General features: G+C 40.6%; 1 protein-coding gene across 3 annotated transcripts in view; it reads left to right on the forward strand.

Annotated features, from left to right (window-relative positions):
• The window catches only part of SHQ1 (SHQ1, H/ACA ribonucleoprotein assembly factor), a 97,664-nt gene that overhangs the window by 46,700 nt on the left and 36,108 nt on the right, over positions 1-14,856 (forward strand). For all 3 annotated transcript variants that reach the window (XM_081528376.1, XM_081528375.1, XM_081528374.1), the window contains one exon: positions 7,817-7,937. In XM_081528376.1, coding sequence (XP_081384502.1) covers positions 7,817-7,937 — 121 coding nt within the window. The remainder of the gene's footprint in view (positions 1-7,816; positions 7,938-14,856) is intronic.

The raw sequence follows: 14,856 nt of genomic DNA on the forward strand, positions 1-14,856 counted from the left end.
TATGGATGGGTTGTTGTTTTTTTTTTTAATGTTTTACCTTGAACTTGGATGCCTCACTCTTAACTGTCTAAAGAAATGGAAATTAGTCATGCTGCCATTATATAATTTTGATGACATCCGGCCATGTATTTCTATACTGACACAACTGCTTTGACAGGTGACTTAAGGAGGAGGATAGAGTGAATGTCAAGGCTGTCCTTTCAAACCAGCAAATCTAGCAGAGATTGTTAGAGCAGAAAAGGCAAAAAGCAGCCGTGGGTTAAATTCATTATTTGAACTTCTGATGGTGTAGTGGTATATAAGAAAGTTGGCACAGCTACATCCTTTACTTGTTGGGAATAGAAATAAAAAGGGAAGGCAAACATGTTGTGTACCACACATCTGTCAGGACACCTTGACTTTTGGGTACAGATCACAAAGGTGTTATAACTAGTACAAGTTAACTGAGCAATCTGACCAAGTGGTTTTAAACTTAAGTTTTGTGTACTCTGGGTTACATTAGCAAGCTGCCTTTACTGAACAGGATCCTACCATTTGCCAGACATTGTTTTAGACCCTGGAAGACAAATGAGAAGCTGTGTTCTTTCCCATCAAGAGGTTTGCCACAGAAGGTGATAAATAGTGACATTATGTATTATGTAGTGGCTGGGATGCAGACATACCTATGTTCATCGCGGCTGTTGTTTCCTAGCTGTGATCTTGGCTAACACCTTCAGTTGAGCCTCAGTTTCCTCTTTTATGAAATGAGCAAGAAAGCACCAAACTAGTAGGGTTAAATGATGCAGTATATAGAGAGTACTTGGTGGGTAGCTATTAATTAACAGACAGCGTGACAGGCATTTTAAAAGAACCCAAACTAGCTTGGGCTGGAGGAGGGTGGGGTTGGGCAGTTAGTTGGCAGCCAGTTCCTAAGGAAGCATGGCCCATTTTGAGACTTGATGGAAAATTAGGTTTGGGTTGAGGTTTGCTTTCTAGGCAAAGGGAACATTTACAAAGTGTATGTTTGCTTTGTGCTGATTTCATTTGTGGCTATACAGATAATATGTGTAATTTTAATAACAAAAAGGCATCTAAAAATTGATTTAAGACTGTAAATTTGTGCTTGAAATAACAACTGTCATTGCTTCCAATATGTGTTTCTTTATTACAGCTCAAAAGTGTAAGAGCTTAAACGACATCTGAAGAAGTTAAGGATAAAATACTAAATAGACTGAGAAGCTTTCATAAAGTTAAATTAACTCATGTTTGTGTTGTTCGGGACTTTATGCTACTTTCTAACAGGACCTGATATTGAAGCAAATTCCCACACTTTGGTTCTCTTCATTTTGATTACTTTGATATAGTTCTTCTGTCATCCCTTTTTATGGTCCAGTGATCTCTGAAAATTAATGTTAAAGATAATTCATAAATTATCCCTCCTCATAATATGGTCTCATCAAAATCCCAGAATTCTAGCCAGGCATCTACTAGGTTACTCATTTTAAGATGATAGCCGTGTTGGGTTTTATTTTGAGATGCTCTTACAAATGAAGGTCAACCAGTGCTTTCCTTCAGATGTTTTGAATCACCATTTCTTTCTCCTTTACTCTTTTTGGCTTCTTGTTATGTGTGGTTCAAAACTTTAAAGGACAGAACTATATACCCAGAAAACCACAGTCATATCATAGCTATAATGTACCAAGAGTTGAAAAGAAATTCTGCTCTTACTGTATAGAGTTAGCAATTTATATTATTTTTTTCTATGCTGGCTTTTAGCCAATAAAAATAGCCACTATTCTTCTAATCTCCTAGAGATGGGAACCATTTCTTAAGAGCCTTCAACCATGAGCTGGCCTGTCATTGAATGATTATGATCAAACCTGGTCAGCTAATAGGAGCATCTCAGATAGCCAATGGATTCTGATTTAGAACAGCTCAATCTTGTCTCTGGTTTAAGATATATTAATCTGAGATGCCACATCTGTCCAGAACAGGAAAGCATATTGTTGTTAGTTTACATTCCCATTAAAGGAGAGCTGGAGAATGCATAGCCAGAGACTGTGTTAAATACTGTTTACAGCCTACCTGATTGTTACTATCATGCGTTTGTTGTTGGTGGTGTTGTATTTCTCTGTTGTCATTAGATAGTCATTTTCCCTGAAGTGAAACGTGCATGGGACTTGTCCATTTATATGCCAGATTTCTAGTTTTGAAGTCCCTTCACTGATTTAAAACTCTTAGAGAAATCTTGGTGTCAAAAGTCTTTCCTCCATGGACAGAGTTGGCTTCATTGAGGACCAGGCGAGAGTAGAAAATACCTAACTCTTCAGAGAGGTCTGTTACTGTATCACTGCCGTGAAATTAGTTACTGTGGTTACTATGCAAGGTACCTGCTTTTTCGTGCTCCAGGCCAGGCAGTGAACTGGTGGAAAATGGTCACTCATCTGCAGTGCCTTGGAGCAGAAATGATTCTTTTGCATTTAGGTCTGAACATTTTTTTAGGCCCATATGTTGCGTAACTAGCCCACGACTAGCTACAACCCCACAGGAGGCAGGTACATTGAGTCCCCTTCTAGCCACTGGTCATGTGACAGTCTGAAGATGGACCAACTCTTTCCTTTGCTCATAGCTGTTGGATAAGTGGTTGGCAACCTGAGAGAAAGAGCAGTCAGTGCAAGAGATGTAAAAAAGAGAAGAAAAAAAAGTGCATGCTTCCCAAGCTTCTTGGCTATGATGCTGCAACCACCTATGGTGATTTAGTGGGAATCAGTTCAGTTTAGTTCAGTTCAGTCGCTCAGTCGTGTCCAACTTTTTGCGACCCCATGAATTGCAGCATGCCAGGCCTACCTGTCCATCACCAACTCCCGGAGTTTACCCAAACCCATGTCCATCGAGTCAGTGATGCCATCCAACCATCTCATCCTCTGTCGTCCCCTTCTCCTCCTGTCCCCAATCCTACCCAGCATTAGGGTCTTTTCCAAGGAGTCAACTCTTCGCACGAGGTGGCCAAAGTATTGGAGGTTCAGCTTCAACATCAGACCTTCCAATGAACACCCAGGATTGATCTCCTTTAGGATGGATTGATTGGATCTCCTTGCAGTCCAAGGGACTCTCAAGAGTCTTCTCCAACACCACAGTTCAAAAGCAGCAATTCTGCAGCGCTCAGCTTTCTTCACCATTCAACTCTCACATCCATACATGACCACTGGAAAAACCATAGCCTTGACTACACGGGATCAAATATGTCCTTGGAGTAACAGTATACATTGTTGGGGGCAGGATGGTTTTAATGTACTTTTGGTTCTAGAGTGTCAGCTGCCAGTAGCCTATTGCCTTTTAGCTTATTTGTCACATAGCACACTGCAAAAATAATTTGAATAAGACTTACAATGAAGACATAAACTTTGAAAGAATGCCTAAAACTGCCTCATATGTGATTTTCTAGAATCACCTAATCTAAATGTTGCTTCTGTATTGTTCAAAAATACAAGGTAAAGAAGATTGAAATAAGAATTTAAAAATTTTAACATTCCTGGTCAATATTTCAAGGGTTAGCTATGTAGTCAGGAATATCTGAATTTTGGTAAATTACTAAATGTTTATTGTGAAGAATTTTGAAAATAGGGGAAAGTTATTTCTGTGTCCATGGGGATGCCAGGATAGCCTTGAGCAGTGGGAAAAGTTCAAGTTGTCACGGCTGTCCCTCAGTGGGTTCTGCTTCAAGAGAATATCCAGGGCATCTATTGCCTTTAAGAACACTGCTGCATCTAAAATAGCAAATAATCTTAAACTGTAAAAAAAACTCAAATTTACAAGATCAGTGAAGTTGCATCCATATATGAGGTGCATCCATATGTGAGGTAGTTTTTGAATGTCCTAGTAATGCCTAATGTGATTGGCCTGTGAATCTCTGTAGAATTTGCCCTTATTGCAATAAGATTATACATAGTTATGAACTATAAAATTAAAGTAAGTATGAACTATATTAAAGAAAAAGAAAATAGGGGAAAGTTTAAAGAAAAATAAACAACTGTAATCCCATGTGTGAAACGATGCCCGACACACATCAGGATCCCACGTATTTGTTTAGTGACTATAGAAATATGAGTGTGTTCATGTTTAAGACTTTTTTTCCATGTGTATTTGTCTTTAAAAAAAAAAAAGAAAATAGAGATCGGAACATAAGTAGAGTGTAACTTCACTTTAAATTTTAAAAATTGATTTCTTTGGGCATTGCTATTATTATTATTATATTGTGATAACTGGAAGATTTGAACTTGCCTGTGGCCCCTAGCAAGGGGCAACCTCACTTTAGGCATGTCTGTTAAATGAAACTAGGAAATTTCTTTTAAAAATATTGTTTAATTTGCTTTATTCAGTGATTCATGAATCAGCATCCCATCTAGCAAGTAGAAAAGAGCTCTTTTAATTTCATTAGGTAATGGTTGCAATGAATTCTCATTAAACATGTGACCTTAATTCCACACTCTTTTTCAGAAAATCTCTGGTGTGTAGGGTCTTCTATCGCTACTTCCCACAGCTGCCTTTAGGTCTTGTCCCCACAGTCCTGCCTGATCACCTTCATATTCTCTTCCTTGTCACAGTCTCACTTCTACCAAACTCATCTGTTTACTCCCCCTGTTTCCCTACTAGAACCATCACTCCATCTAAATGGTCTCTTTCTATTGTTCCTCTAACCCACCCCATTTTAAGTCTCTGCTCCTTTACATGCCACCCTCCAAGCTGGCATACCTACCCCTTTTCTTCACTCACTGAATTATTTGCTATGAGAAAGGAGAAAGTGTTAGTTGCTCAGTCATGTCTGACTCTGCGATCCCATGGACTGTAGCCCACCAGGCTCCTCTGTCCATGGAATTCTCCAGGCAAGAATACTGATGTGGGTTACCATTCCCTTCTCCAGGGGATCTTCCCATCCCAGGGATCGAACCTGGGTCTCCTTTACTGCAGGCAGATTCTTTACCATCTGAGGCAACCTAGCTTCAAATCTGCATTTTCTATTAACTCTCTTGTATTAGTAGGGCATGTCGTATTGAGAGGCAGTATTCTGGGGCATCATGCCATAGAGGAGTTTATGTAAGCTTCCAGTGACTATTTTTTTGGTTGACTTTTAAACCTTTAAGTTAGTAGTTGTCATAAAACTTCATGTCCCCCTCCCCACCCCATGAACAAGAGAGAGAGAGAAAGTAAGAACTTGGCATATGCTTGTCCTGACAATTTTTTTCTCTGTTGCAATTTAAACTGTTTCCCAAAATTCTCATAGTTTCATTAGTTCTCCCTTGATTTTTTCCTGTTTGAATACCATGGCTAACTTGGTTTTATCAATTCTGTGAGTTATGATTGGGTTCCTTCCTCCTGTCATCAAACTCAGCCTTCAAGGTTACCTACTTTGTAATTAAAATAGGTCTGTGGTGGTGGGGAGATGGAGATCCACACTCCTCATTAGATACAGTTACCCTGGGCCACTTTGATAAGACACAAAGACCTTGACTTAACCAAATGTAGTTTTAAAGTGCTGCACTCGATATGCCAGCAAATTTGGAAAACTCAGCAGTGGCCACAGGACTGGAAAAGGTCAGTTTTCGTTCCAATCCCAAAGAAAGGCAATGCCAAAGAATGCTCAAACTACTGCACAACTGCACTCATCGCACATGCTAGTAAAGTAATGCTCAAAATTCTCCAAGCCAGGCTTCAGCAATACATGAACCGTGAACTTCCAGATGTTCAAGCTGGTTTTAGAAAAGGCAGAGGAACCAGAGATCAAATTGCCAACATCCGCTGGATCATCGAAAAAGCAAGAGAGTTCCAGGAAAACATCTACTTCTGCTTTATTGACTATATCAAAGCCTTCGACTATGTGGATCACAATAAACTGAGGAAAATTCTGAAAGAGATGGGAATACCAGACTACCTGACCTGCCTCTTGAGAAATCTGTATGCAGGTCAAGAAGCAACAGTGAGAACCAGATGTGGAACAACAGACTGGTTCCAAATCGGGAAAGGAGTACGTCAAGGCTGTATATTGTCACCCTGCTTATTTAAGTTATATGCAGAGTACATCATGAGAAATGCTGGGCTGAATGAAGCACAAGCTGGAATCAAGATTTCTGGGAGAAATATCAATAACCTCAGATATGCAGGTGACATCACCCTTATGGCAGAAAGCAAAGAAGAACTAAAGAGCCTCTTGATGAAAGTGAAAGAGGAGAGTGAAAAAGTTGGCTTAAAACTCAACATTCCGAAAGCTAAGATCATGGCATCGGGTCCCATCATTTCATGGCAAATAGATGGGGAAACAGTGGAAACAGTGACAGACTTTTATTTTTGGGGGCTCCAAAATCACTGCATATGGTCACTGCAGTCATGAAATTAAAAGACGCTTACTCCTTGGAAGAAAAGTTATGACCAACCTAGACAGCATATTGGAGAAGGCAATGGCACCCCACTCCAGTACTCTTGCCTGGAAAATCCCATGGATGGAGGAGCCTGGTAGGCTACAGTCCATGGGGTCGCTAAGAGTCAGACACGACTGAGCGACTTCACTTTTACTTTCCCGTTTCATGCACTGGAGAAGGAAATGGCAACCCACTCCAGTATTCTTGCCTGGAGAATCCTAGGGACGGCGGGACAGCGGAGCCTGGTGGGCTGCCGTCTATAGGGTTGCAAAGAGTCGGACACGACTGAAGCGACTTAGCAGCAGCAGCAGCAGCAGACAGCATATTAAAAAGCAGAGACATCACTTTTTCAAGAAAGGTCTGTCTAGTCAAAGCTGTGGTTTTTCCAGTAGTCGCGTATGGATGTGAGAGTTGGGACTATAAAGAAAGCTGAGCACTGAAGAATTGATGCTTTTGAACTGTGGTGTTGGAGAAGACTCTTGAGAGTCCCTTGGACTGCAAGGAGATCCAACCAGTCCATCCTAAAGGAAATCGGTCCTGACTACTCATTGGAAGGACTGATGTTGAAGCTGAAACTCCAATACTTTGGCCACCTCATGCGAAGAACTGACTCTTTTTAAAAGACACTGATGCTGGGAAAGATTGAAGGCGGGAGGAGAAGGGGATGACAGAGGATGAGATGGTTGGATGGCATCACCGACTCAATGGACATGAGTTTAAGTAAACTCCTGGAGTTGATGATGGCCAGGGAGGCCTGGTGTGCTGCAGTCCATGGGGTCACAAAGAGTTGACACAACTGAGCGACTGAACTGAACTGAACAACCAGGAGGAAGTAATTAAGTTGGAAAAGATTTCGATACTTGATACCTTTTTTCCAAGTGATTTTGTCAGTTTGTTTTTGAAGTAGAATTATGGTAGTTTATATTTTTCAGTCTGAGTTTTCTTCAGTTCTTTAAGGTGGAAAAATTTAAGTTTGTTCTAGGTAATTCCTTGACAAAAAAGATTGATTTAAGAAATAGAGATATTTGAAAATATAATTTTCTGTGGTATTTTGAAAGCTTGAATTAGAGAAACATTATCTAATTAAAACTATGATACATTTAAATATTCATTTACTTATGATAACTTCTCTCCTTGTTATTTAATGTACCTTGTCACATCTTATGGTGTTTTTATGGTGACTGTAATTAATCAACTATAACAATAGAGTAGAAAGATTTTTCTATAATTCTTCAGGAAAGAAAGAGGTTTGGACTGAATGATACTGATATGATATCCTGCAATAAAAGAATATGAAAAATGTTAAAAAATGATTAAAACTCTGAGCTGCTATACACATGTTACTCATCAGTATGTGAATTTCTCAGTTAAAAAAATCAAATTTTTTCCTTGGGGATAATTTTATTTTTTTCAATTTCCTTTAGGGAAAAGTGCCGTTTTAAAGTGTCTGCTGGACATTCACAAAATTTTTCAGGAAAATGACCCCGCTTATATTCTAAATGATCTCTACATCTCAGACTACTGTGTGTGGATTCAGAAAGCCAAGTAAGTTTTGAGTTACGTATGCTGCATGCTCCCATTTCTGGAACACTGAAGAAAGCGAAATAACCTGGAGGATTAGTTTTAATGAGGGAGAAACCTGTATACCTACCAGATACTTGAGAAGTACTGGATCAGCATGGGGTGTTTGGTGAAGCTGCTTAGGGAGGAGGTGCAGACGACAAAAAGGTGACGTTTTCTAGAAAAAGTTAGTAATACCCTGGAAAATAAGTGTCAAACAATTGTGACTGTTCATTGTTACGCTATTGACTGTTCTCAGTGAAATCGCAAGACTGGTCTATCTGAACCTGTGTCTGTAGTCTATTTATAGGGGAGTGTGAATGTGAGTGTGTGTGCCAGCACACGTGTAGCATGACAGGATACAGACCTAATCAGATCTAATCAAAATACCTGTGCCCTCTTTGGTTAATCACTGGCAAACGGAGTCCTTTATTCAGAGTATAAGAACAACAACTTGCAGAGCCTAATAAAATGTATAAGGGTCTGAACACTAAGAAATGAGCCCCTTGAACTTGGTATGTAAAAAAAAAATTTTTTTAATTGTTTACCATGGTCTCACTCAAAGAAGCTCATCAAGTTTAAAAATACAATGAATTTTCATTTTGTTAAGAATGTTCTATAGACCTTATTCTTATCAGACGTGCCCAAAATATCCATTTTAGTAGCAGGAGACTGTTAATTGAGAACATACAAAAAGAGCCTTTGATTGGAATAATTCTTAGGTGCTATAGAAAATGATGGCATAATATCATTTGTGACTTAGAAGATAAATGATAATATTTTTACTATTACTATGAATGGTAAATGAATGCGTTAGGATGGCTTTTAATGCCTGTTTTGAACAAGCCATTACATAGAATTTATTTTTGATTTCTGTTCATGGGGAAGCAATTATATTGCAGAGTGAAGTAAGAAAAAAACTTGAAAGGCTGTACCTGTTGTAAGCAAAATGCTTAGGGACTGCTCAAGATAATGCCTAATAGCATACAGCAGGTGGTGTCAGCATTCGAAGTAGAAATCTAGATTTCACCAGATGGAAAATTGCATCTTTAACCCCTGAGGTCATAATGGTATGTCATCACTTCATTTGATCCTTCTGCTAATTGAGCTTATCAAATACCCTGCTGCCATTTCCCGTTGTTTTCATAATAAAATTAAATTGAAATAGTCTATTTGTGAGGGTTTAGGTTTTTCTTTTGTCTTTCAGGGTGAGGATTTTATAAGCATGTAATGTGCATTGAAGTTTATGCTAAGATCCCATTTCTGAGAGTGCCTCCTTGCTCTGTTTGTGGCATTCTTTATTGACTGCTGCTGCTGCTAAGTCACCTCAGTCGTGTCCGACTCTGTGCCACCCCACAGACGGCAGCCTACCAGGCTTCCCCATCCCTGGGATTCTCCAGGCAAGAATACTGGAGTGGGTTGCCATTTCCTTCTCCTAGAGAGATCTTATTTCATTGACGTAGAAGAGTGTAATGCCCTCAAGTTGATATGGGGATTAATAGGACTTTCTTTCACTTTAAAAAAATTTTTCCCTTTGTTTTAAGTTGCAGGAAATAAAATAACATTCTTAGGCTCCTTGTCATTGTTATGGTAACAGTAATTTTTAAAAAGATGTTAATGTATAGGGAGCAGAATAGAAGAGAGAAACCAACAGGAACTCTTCAAATTGCTTTGGAAAAGAAATTTTCAACTCTACCATTTGACTGTAACGTCCCTTTCTCTAAGTAGGCTGTGTTGTTTTCATTTTGTGTGTTATGTTTTAACTATTTTCCCCTCCCCCTTAAAGTAAGAGAACCGAATTTTAATTAAATTTTCTAATTTCATTCTTAATTTTTCAAACACAGCATAATTGAGCTTTCTAGTATCATCTTAATTGTGAACTTTGCATTAATAATACTATGGTGAATGTCCATAATTTTCATAACTAATTTCTTCCTTAATTTTTCACTTTCTATCTTATTTCTTTCCCAAACAATTTATTAGTGAAATTTAGTGCCTTATTTTTATGTATTAAAATAGTTCTGCATTTTCCCTAGTCTCTAGTTGATGTTTTTGATTTTTAATAATGACTATGTAAAATTTTATTTGAAGTACCAGACAAGTGCTACATTCTGACTAGCATTCCATTTTTACAGTCAGACATTTACTTTGCCAAAAACTTACTGGAATATGGGCAGCAAAGTCATTCTTATGGTGAATTAATGAAGTTAGGACAACAGTTACCATGAGGTTTTGCTTTAGTACTTCACAGTTAGTTTTCCTTGTGACATTTGTGTCCTGTAGAGCACACTTGCAGATCTTAAAAACTGAAGCTCGTGTATTTTTATTTTGAGTTATAGACTCTGCACATTACTTTTCTAAAAAGAAATGCTTTATGCTATCCTTCATCGTAAGCTTCATTGGAAGTTTCGAGTGTGGTGGCTCCTATAGCAAACACACCTTGGGTAGTGGCATGCAGAGGTGGTTTGCTTGAGGTCATATATCTTATAAGAGATATGTCTGTGATAACCTCAGGTCTTCTGACTCCAGGTTGCATGTTTTCCCAGATATGCCACCTAGACAAGCAGTTGTCTCTGTCCATGATATGGGGTGGGATGGAGAGTAAAGAGGGAAACCTTCCCTGTAGAGGGCTTTTCCTTTAAGAAGAGGGATTAAGGATTTATCTGTCTTCCTCAGGGATGTTCCCATAGCACTTGGTTTAGAGATCACTTGGGCACACATTGTGTCTGCCTCTCATTGTAGTAATTTAGGTGCATATCTCTTTCTTCCTCTAACATTTTAAAATCCATGTGAATAAGCACCGATCTGTGCCCATTACAGTCCCTTGTAAGCACAGTAAATTTCAGTTGAGTTGAATGGCACCTCATAGAGCCAGTTGAAGGAACACTTTTTTTTTCCCCCTCAACCAAACTGTAAATCAGCTCTAACCTATGTTTATTGAAACTTTTAGCTACATTCCATATAAGATTTCACCTTTCCCCTGATTTCCTTCTGGTGGGCTGTGCTCACCAGTAGCACTGGTAGTTCTGACCTACTGAAAGTTTAGCATATTACACTCTTTAGTATAAGCTGGAGTGGAAAAGCTTGCACTGTAAAATATGTTCCAGCCCTGCCTCTCATTGACAATAAGGCTTTAGCAAGTCACTCCATTACTTCATCTAATGCACTCAGTGTTAGTATTTTAATGCATGGTGTATTTTAAAATGACACAGGATAGAATATGATGTTGTTTTTCTGTGTCAAAGATTTTGGAGTTTTTTTTTTTAAGTAATTAAAATCTAAAGTCCCAGCTAACTTCAGTATAAGTCAGCGCTTGTCCGTGAAGATTCTATATCTTCATTTTCTCTGGTATAGTTTTTTAAGGTAGGTAGTTGTAGGGGAGAAAAGAAAATATATGTCTTTGAAACACTGAGGCTTTTTACATTGAACTGATAAATGGTTTACTCTCATTAATATTCTTTGTGCGTTTGTTTTTTTCACTGCTTTTTTGCATTGTTCCCACCGCCCATGAAATGAAATCTTATTTTGCAGCCCTTTGGACACTAATGTGCAAAGTTTGTAGAGGTAAACAAGTCCATTGCTAGAGAGTTTTATTTGATAAATCCTGGGCCTCAGATTCTGTAATAGAGCGTGGTCTGCTCTGCGGCAGCTCTTAGCACACCTGGCGGTTGCTGCGCGCTATTCATTGGTCAGCTTCCACAGTGGGCCCCTCCCCCAAGCGAATGACTGTCCAGGAGCGATGGTTAGTAGCCCTGCTCAGCCATTGGTCAGTTTTGCATTGGGCCCCTCCCACAAATGAATAATTGTCAAAGAGCAACCGTTAGTGAGCCGTTCAGCCAACCGTCAGCGGAGCTATGGTCCTGAGGTGGAGAGTGAGGTAAGAGGTGGATCCCGGCTTTCTCCCGGTGCCCTCTAGTTCACCTGGCCTTGGGCCAGCGTGTGAGGTGGGTGGTGCAGGAAACAGGCTGGGGGCTGTGTCCTGTAGGGCTCCAGCGCCCTCGCCGAGGCAGCCCACTGGCTGGGCCGGCTTTGAGGTGGGGTGAATCTTTTTTTTATCCCTGCCTCTGTGACCTGATGGCCGCAGCCGTCTGCCTGGCATGCGCTCTGCTGGCCCTGCCCCCGCCATTTCAACCTCCTTAGGAACTTGAGGGTTAGTTCGGTCTTAGGTGCCTGGCTCCCTCCATGATGACAGCAGGGCAGGGTCTGGGGACCTGACCCTGAAGGAGCTGCCAGCTGAGATCTGCTTCCTCAGCCAGGCCCTGGGCGCTGGCAGGAGTACCCAGGCTGAGTGGTATATGAAGGTTTTGGGGCAGAGTAACTGGCCCTGTGGGAATGTCTCCTCTCAAGCCAGGACCTGGACCTCAGAGAGTGAAAGCTATGCCCTGGGACCTTGCTCTTTGTTGTCAGAACAGAGAATAACGTTTGTTTAGTGTAGATTTATGGGAACATTGTTGACATGACCTCAAGAACGAAGAATCTGGTACCAAAAAATTTGCAGCAACTAATCACTCCCTTCCCTCACCTTTTCTGTGAGGAAAGCTTCCAGAGAGTTTGGGGTTTTTAAGGCAGGAGCCATCCATCTCCTTGCAAGGCTCTCAATAAACTTTTCTCTGTTCCAAACTCATGTTTTGGCATTGTTTGGCCTCGCTGTGTATCAGACACACAGATTGGTGTTTCAGTAACATTTCCTCAATTGTGAATAAACTCAAGCTATTTCTGCACTAAAATCTTAAAATTTTAGAAAACTTAGAACCTTATCATTGCTTCATGCTGCTTTGGTTGCTTCCTCTGTATATGTGTTTTGGTAGGGAAAAGAATTATGTTCCTGAGAAGAGTGTAGATCTCTTCCTTCTTCTCTTGTTCCTGGTTTATCTGCCAAAAGCCATGGGAGTGGTGGTAACTGATGCAGAGGTAAAACATCATCATTGGATGTAAAAGTGGAATTATTTATTTTTTAATCACTAATTATCGAGCCCTACCATGTGCCAGGAACTGAGGTGATGAAGCCACTCTAGTGAACAAGAGACACGCCACCTTGCAGCTGACCTTCTAGCAGGAAACACAGATATAAGGGGAATATTATTTTGTAGCCAAATAGCGGCTGTAGTGGGAAAGTATGGGTGCTGTGGGACCACCTAGAAGGCCACATGCCTAGTCTTAGGGTCTCGGAAACTGCTTCCAGAAGGAAGAGTTGAAGCTGAGAGCTGAAACGTCAGTAGGGGATGGTCAGATGCAGATGGGGAAGCAGGTATGGAGAGTATTTCAGACAATAGGGACAAAAGAATATGGACCTTTTAAGGAGCTTGAAAGCTCAGGTTGGTTGACTCTTGGTACAGGAATGAGAGGAAAGAAATTAGGCTGATTCTTATAGAGCCTTGGCCACATGAAGATGTTTGAAATTTATCCTGGAAGAGTGTGGAGACTCTAAATAGAGTTTAAGTGCTGGGGTATGTGTATGAGTGACATGGTGAGATTTAGATTCTGGGAAGGTCCATCAGGTCACATTGTGGGGAATGAACTGGCATGGGGGCAGAGCTCAGATTCAAGCTGGGAAGGCTGGTTTCAGAAGGAAAGGTGATGGAAGCAAAAGGCAGTTGTAGCCTGAGCGAGGGCAGTGAGAGTAGGGCAGGAGACGAGTGGTCAGGGGTAGATGAGAGAGGACCAAGTAAGAATTGGATCTCAGGCAATGGTGAGAAGTGGGGTAGTCAAAGATGAGATCTGAATTTTGACTTGGCCAGTAAACCATGTGGTTGAAGGTGCATTTGCTGAAATTAAATCGTATTGGAGAAGGGTATAGGGTGGAAGAGAAGTGAGAAGGGAGGTAAGATGAGGAGTTCAGTTTTTAAAATGTTGATTTGAGATCTCTAAGGAGTATCTGTGAAAAAAGAGTCAGGAACATTTGGATCACAGCTGGAAAAGATGTATGGAGAAGAGTTGGACAAAGAAGGGATATGAATTAATAGCAAAACATAAAAAATGGTATCTGGTTGCACAGCACTGTTTCACATATGAGTATAATAATAATCAGGAGCGGATGCATTCCAGGCTGGGCAAACAGCATCATGCAGAGAAGTAGACAAGTCAAACATGTAAGCAACATGGAGAATAGATTTCCTGGTTGCAGCTCTGGTGCATTGAAGGGCAAGAATGGATGTGAGGCGTTTTTGCTTTTGGATCACAAGTTTTATCTGTCCTTTAGTGTCCCTTTATTATTGAATAAGAGAGTGTGCAGTTAGCCTGGGGTCCCAGCGTTTTAGTAACAGGGCCAGATATGAAACCCTTATTTCTCCCTTCAGTGTCTGGAGACTACAACATTATTTTTACTTAGAAATCACTTGGTTACAAACAAGAAACCCACTTGGACTTTTATAGTAAAAATGGGGACGTTATCAGAAGGCTGTAGGTTATCTTCTGGGACCCAGGTGCTGGGAGTGCAGCTGGACCCCTGAGCTCAAGGCACAAAGTACGGCAGTTGACTGACTTTCTGATGACCTGTGGTCCCTCACGTTGCTTCTTTCTATAAGTCCTTGCTGCTCTTCTTCCTTGATGCATGAGGAGGAGAATGGCTTTTCCACTGCTCTGAGTTTCCATGTGCCTAGTTTCAGTAGAGATGGACTAGAGTCCTTTGCTTATGATTCCAGGGGAGGAGCACATGGTTGAGCCAGTGTGCGTCAGTGTTTGTTTCTGGTCTAGTTGCCTTGATCACAGTTGGGCATGTGCCCCCTAAAGTGATATACACATAGTCCCAGGGCCCACTTTGTCACTAGTGAGTGGCCTTTCTCAGAGCAAGGTGTGGTGCATATGTGGCATGCAGACCCCTAAAGAGGACTCTGCTGTAATTTCATGACACCTGAATCATAGCTGAGGGAGAGCCCTGCGGCCCATGTCACTGATGCTCATAATA

Source organism: Giraffa tippelskirchi, chromosome 9 (assembly GCF_054371585.1).
Source record: "Giraffa tippelskirchi isolate mGirTip1 chromosome 9, T2T-mGirTip1v1.2.pri, whole genome shotgun sequence".
NCBI lineage: Eukaryota > Metazoa > Chordata > Mammalia > Artiodactyla > Giraffidae > Giraffa > Giraffa tippelskirchi.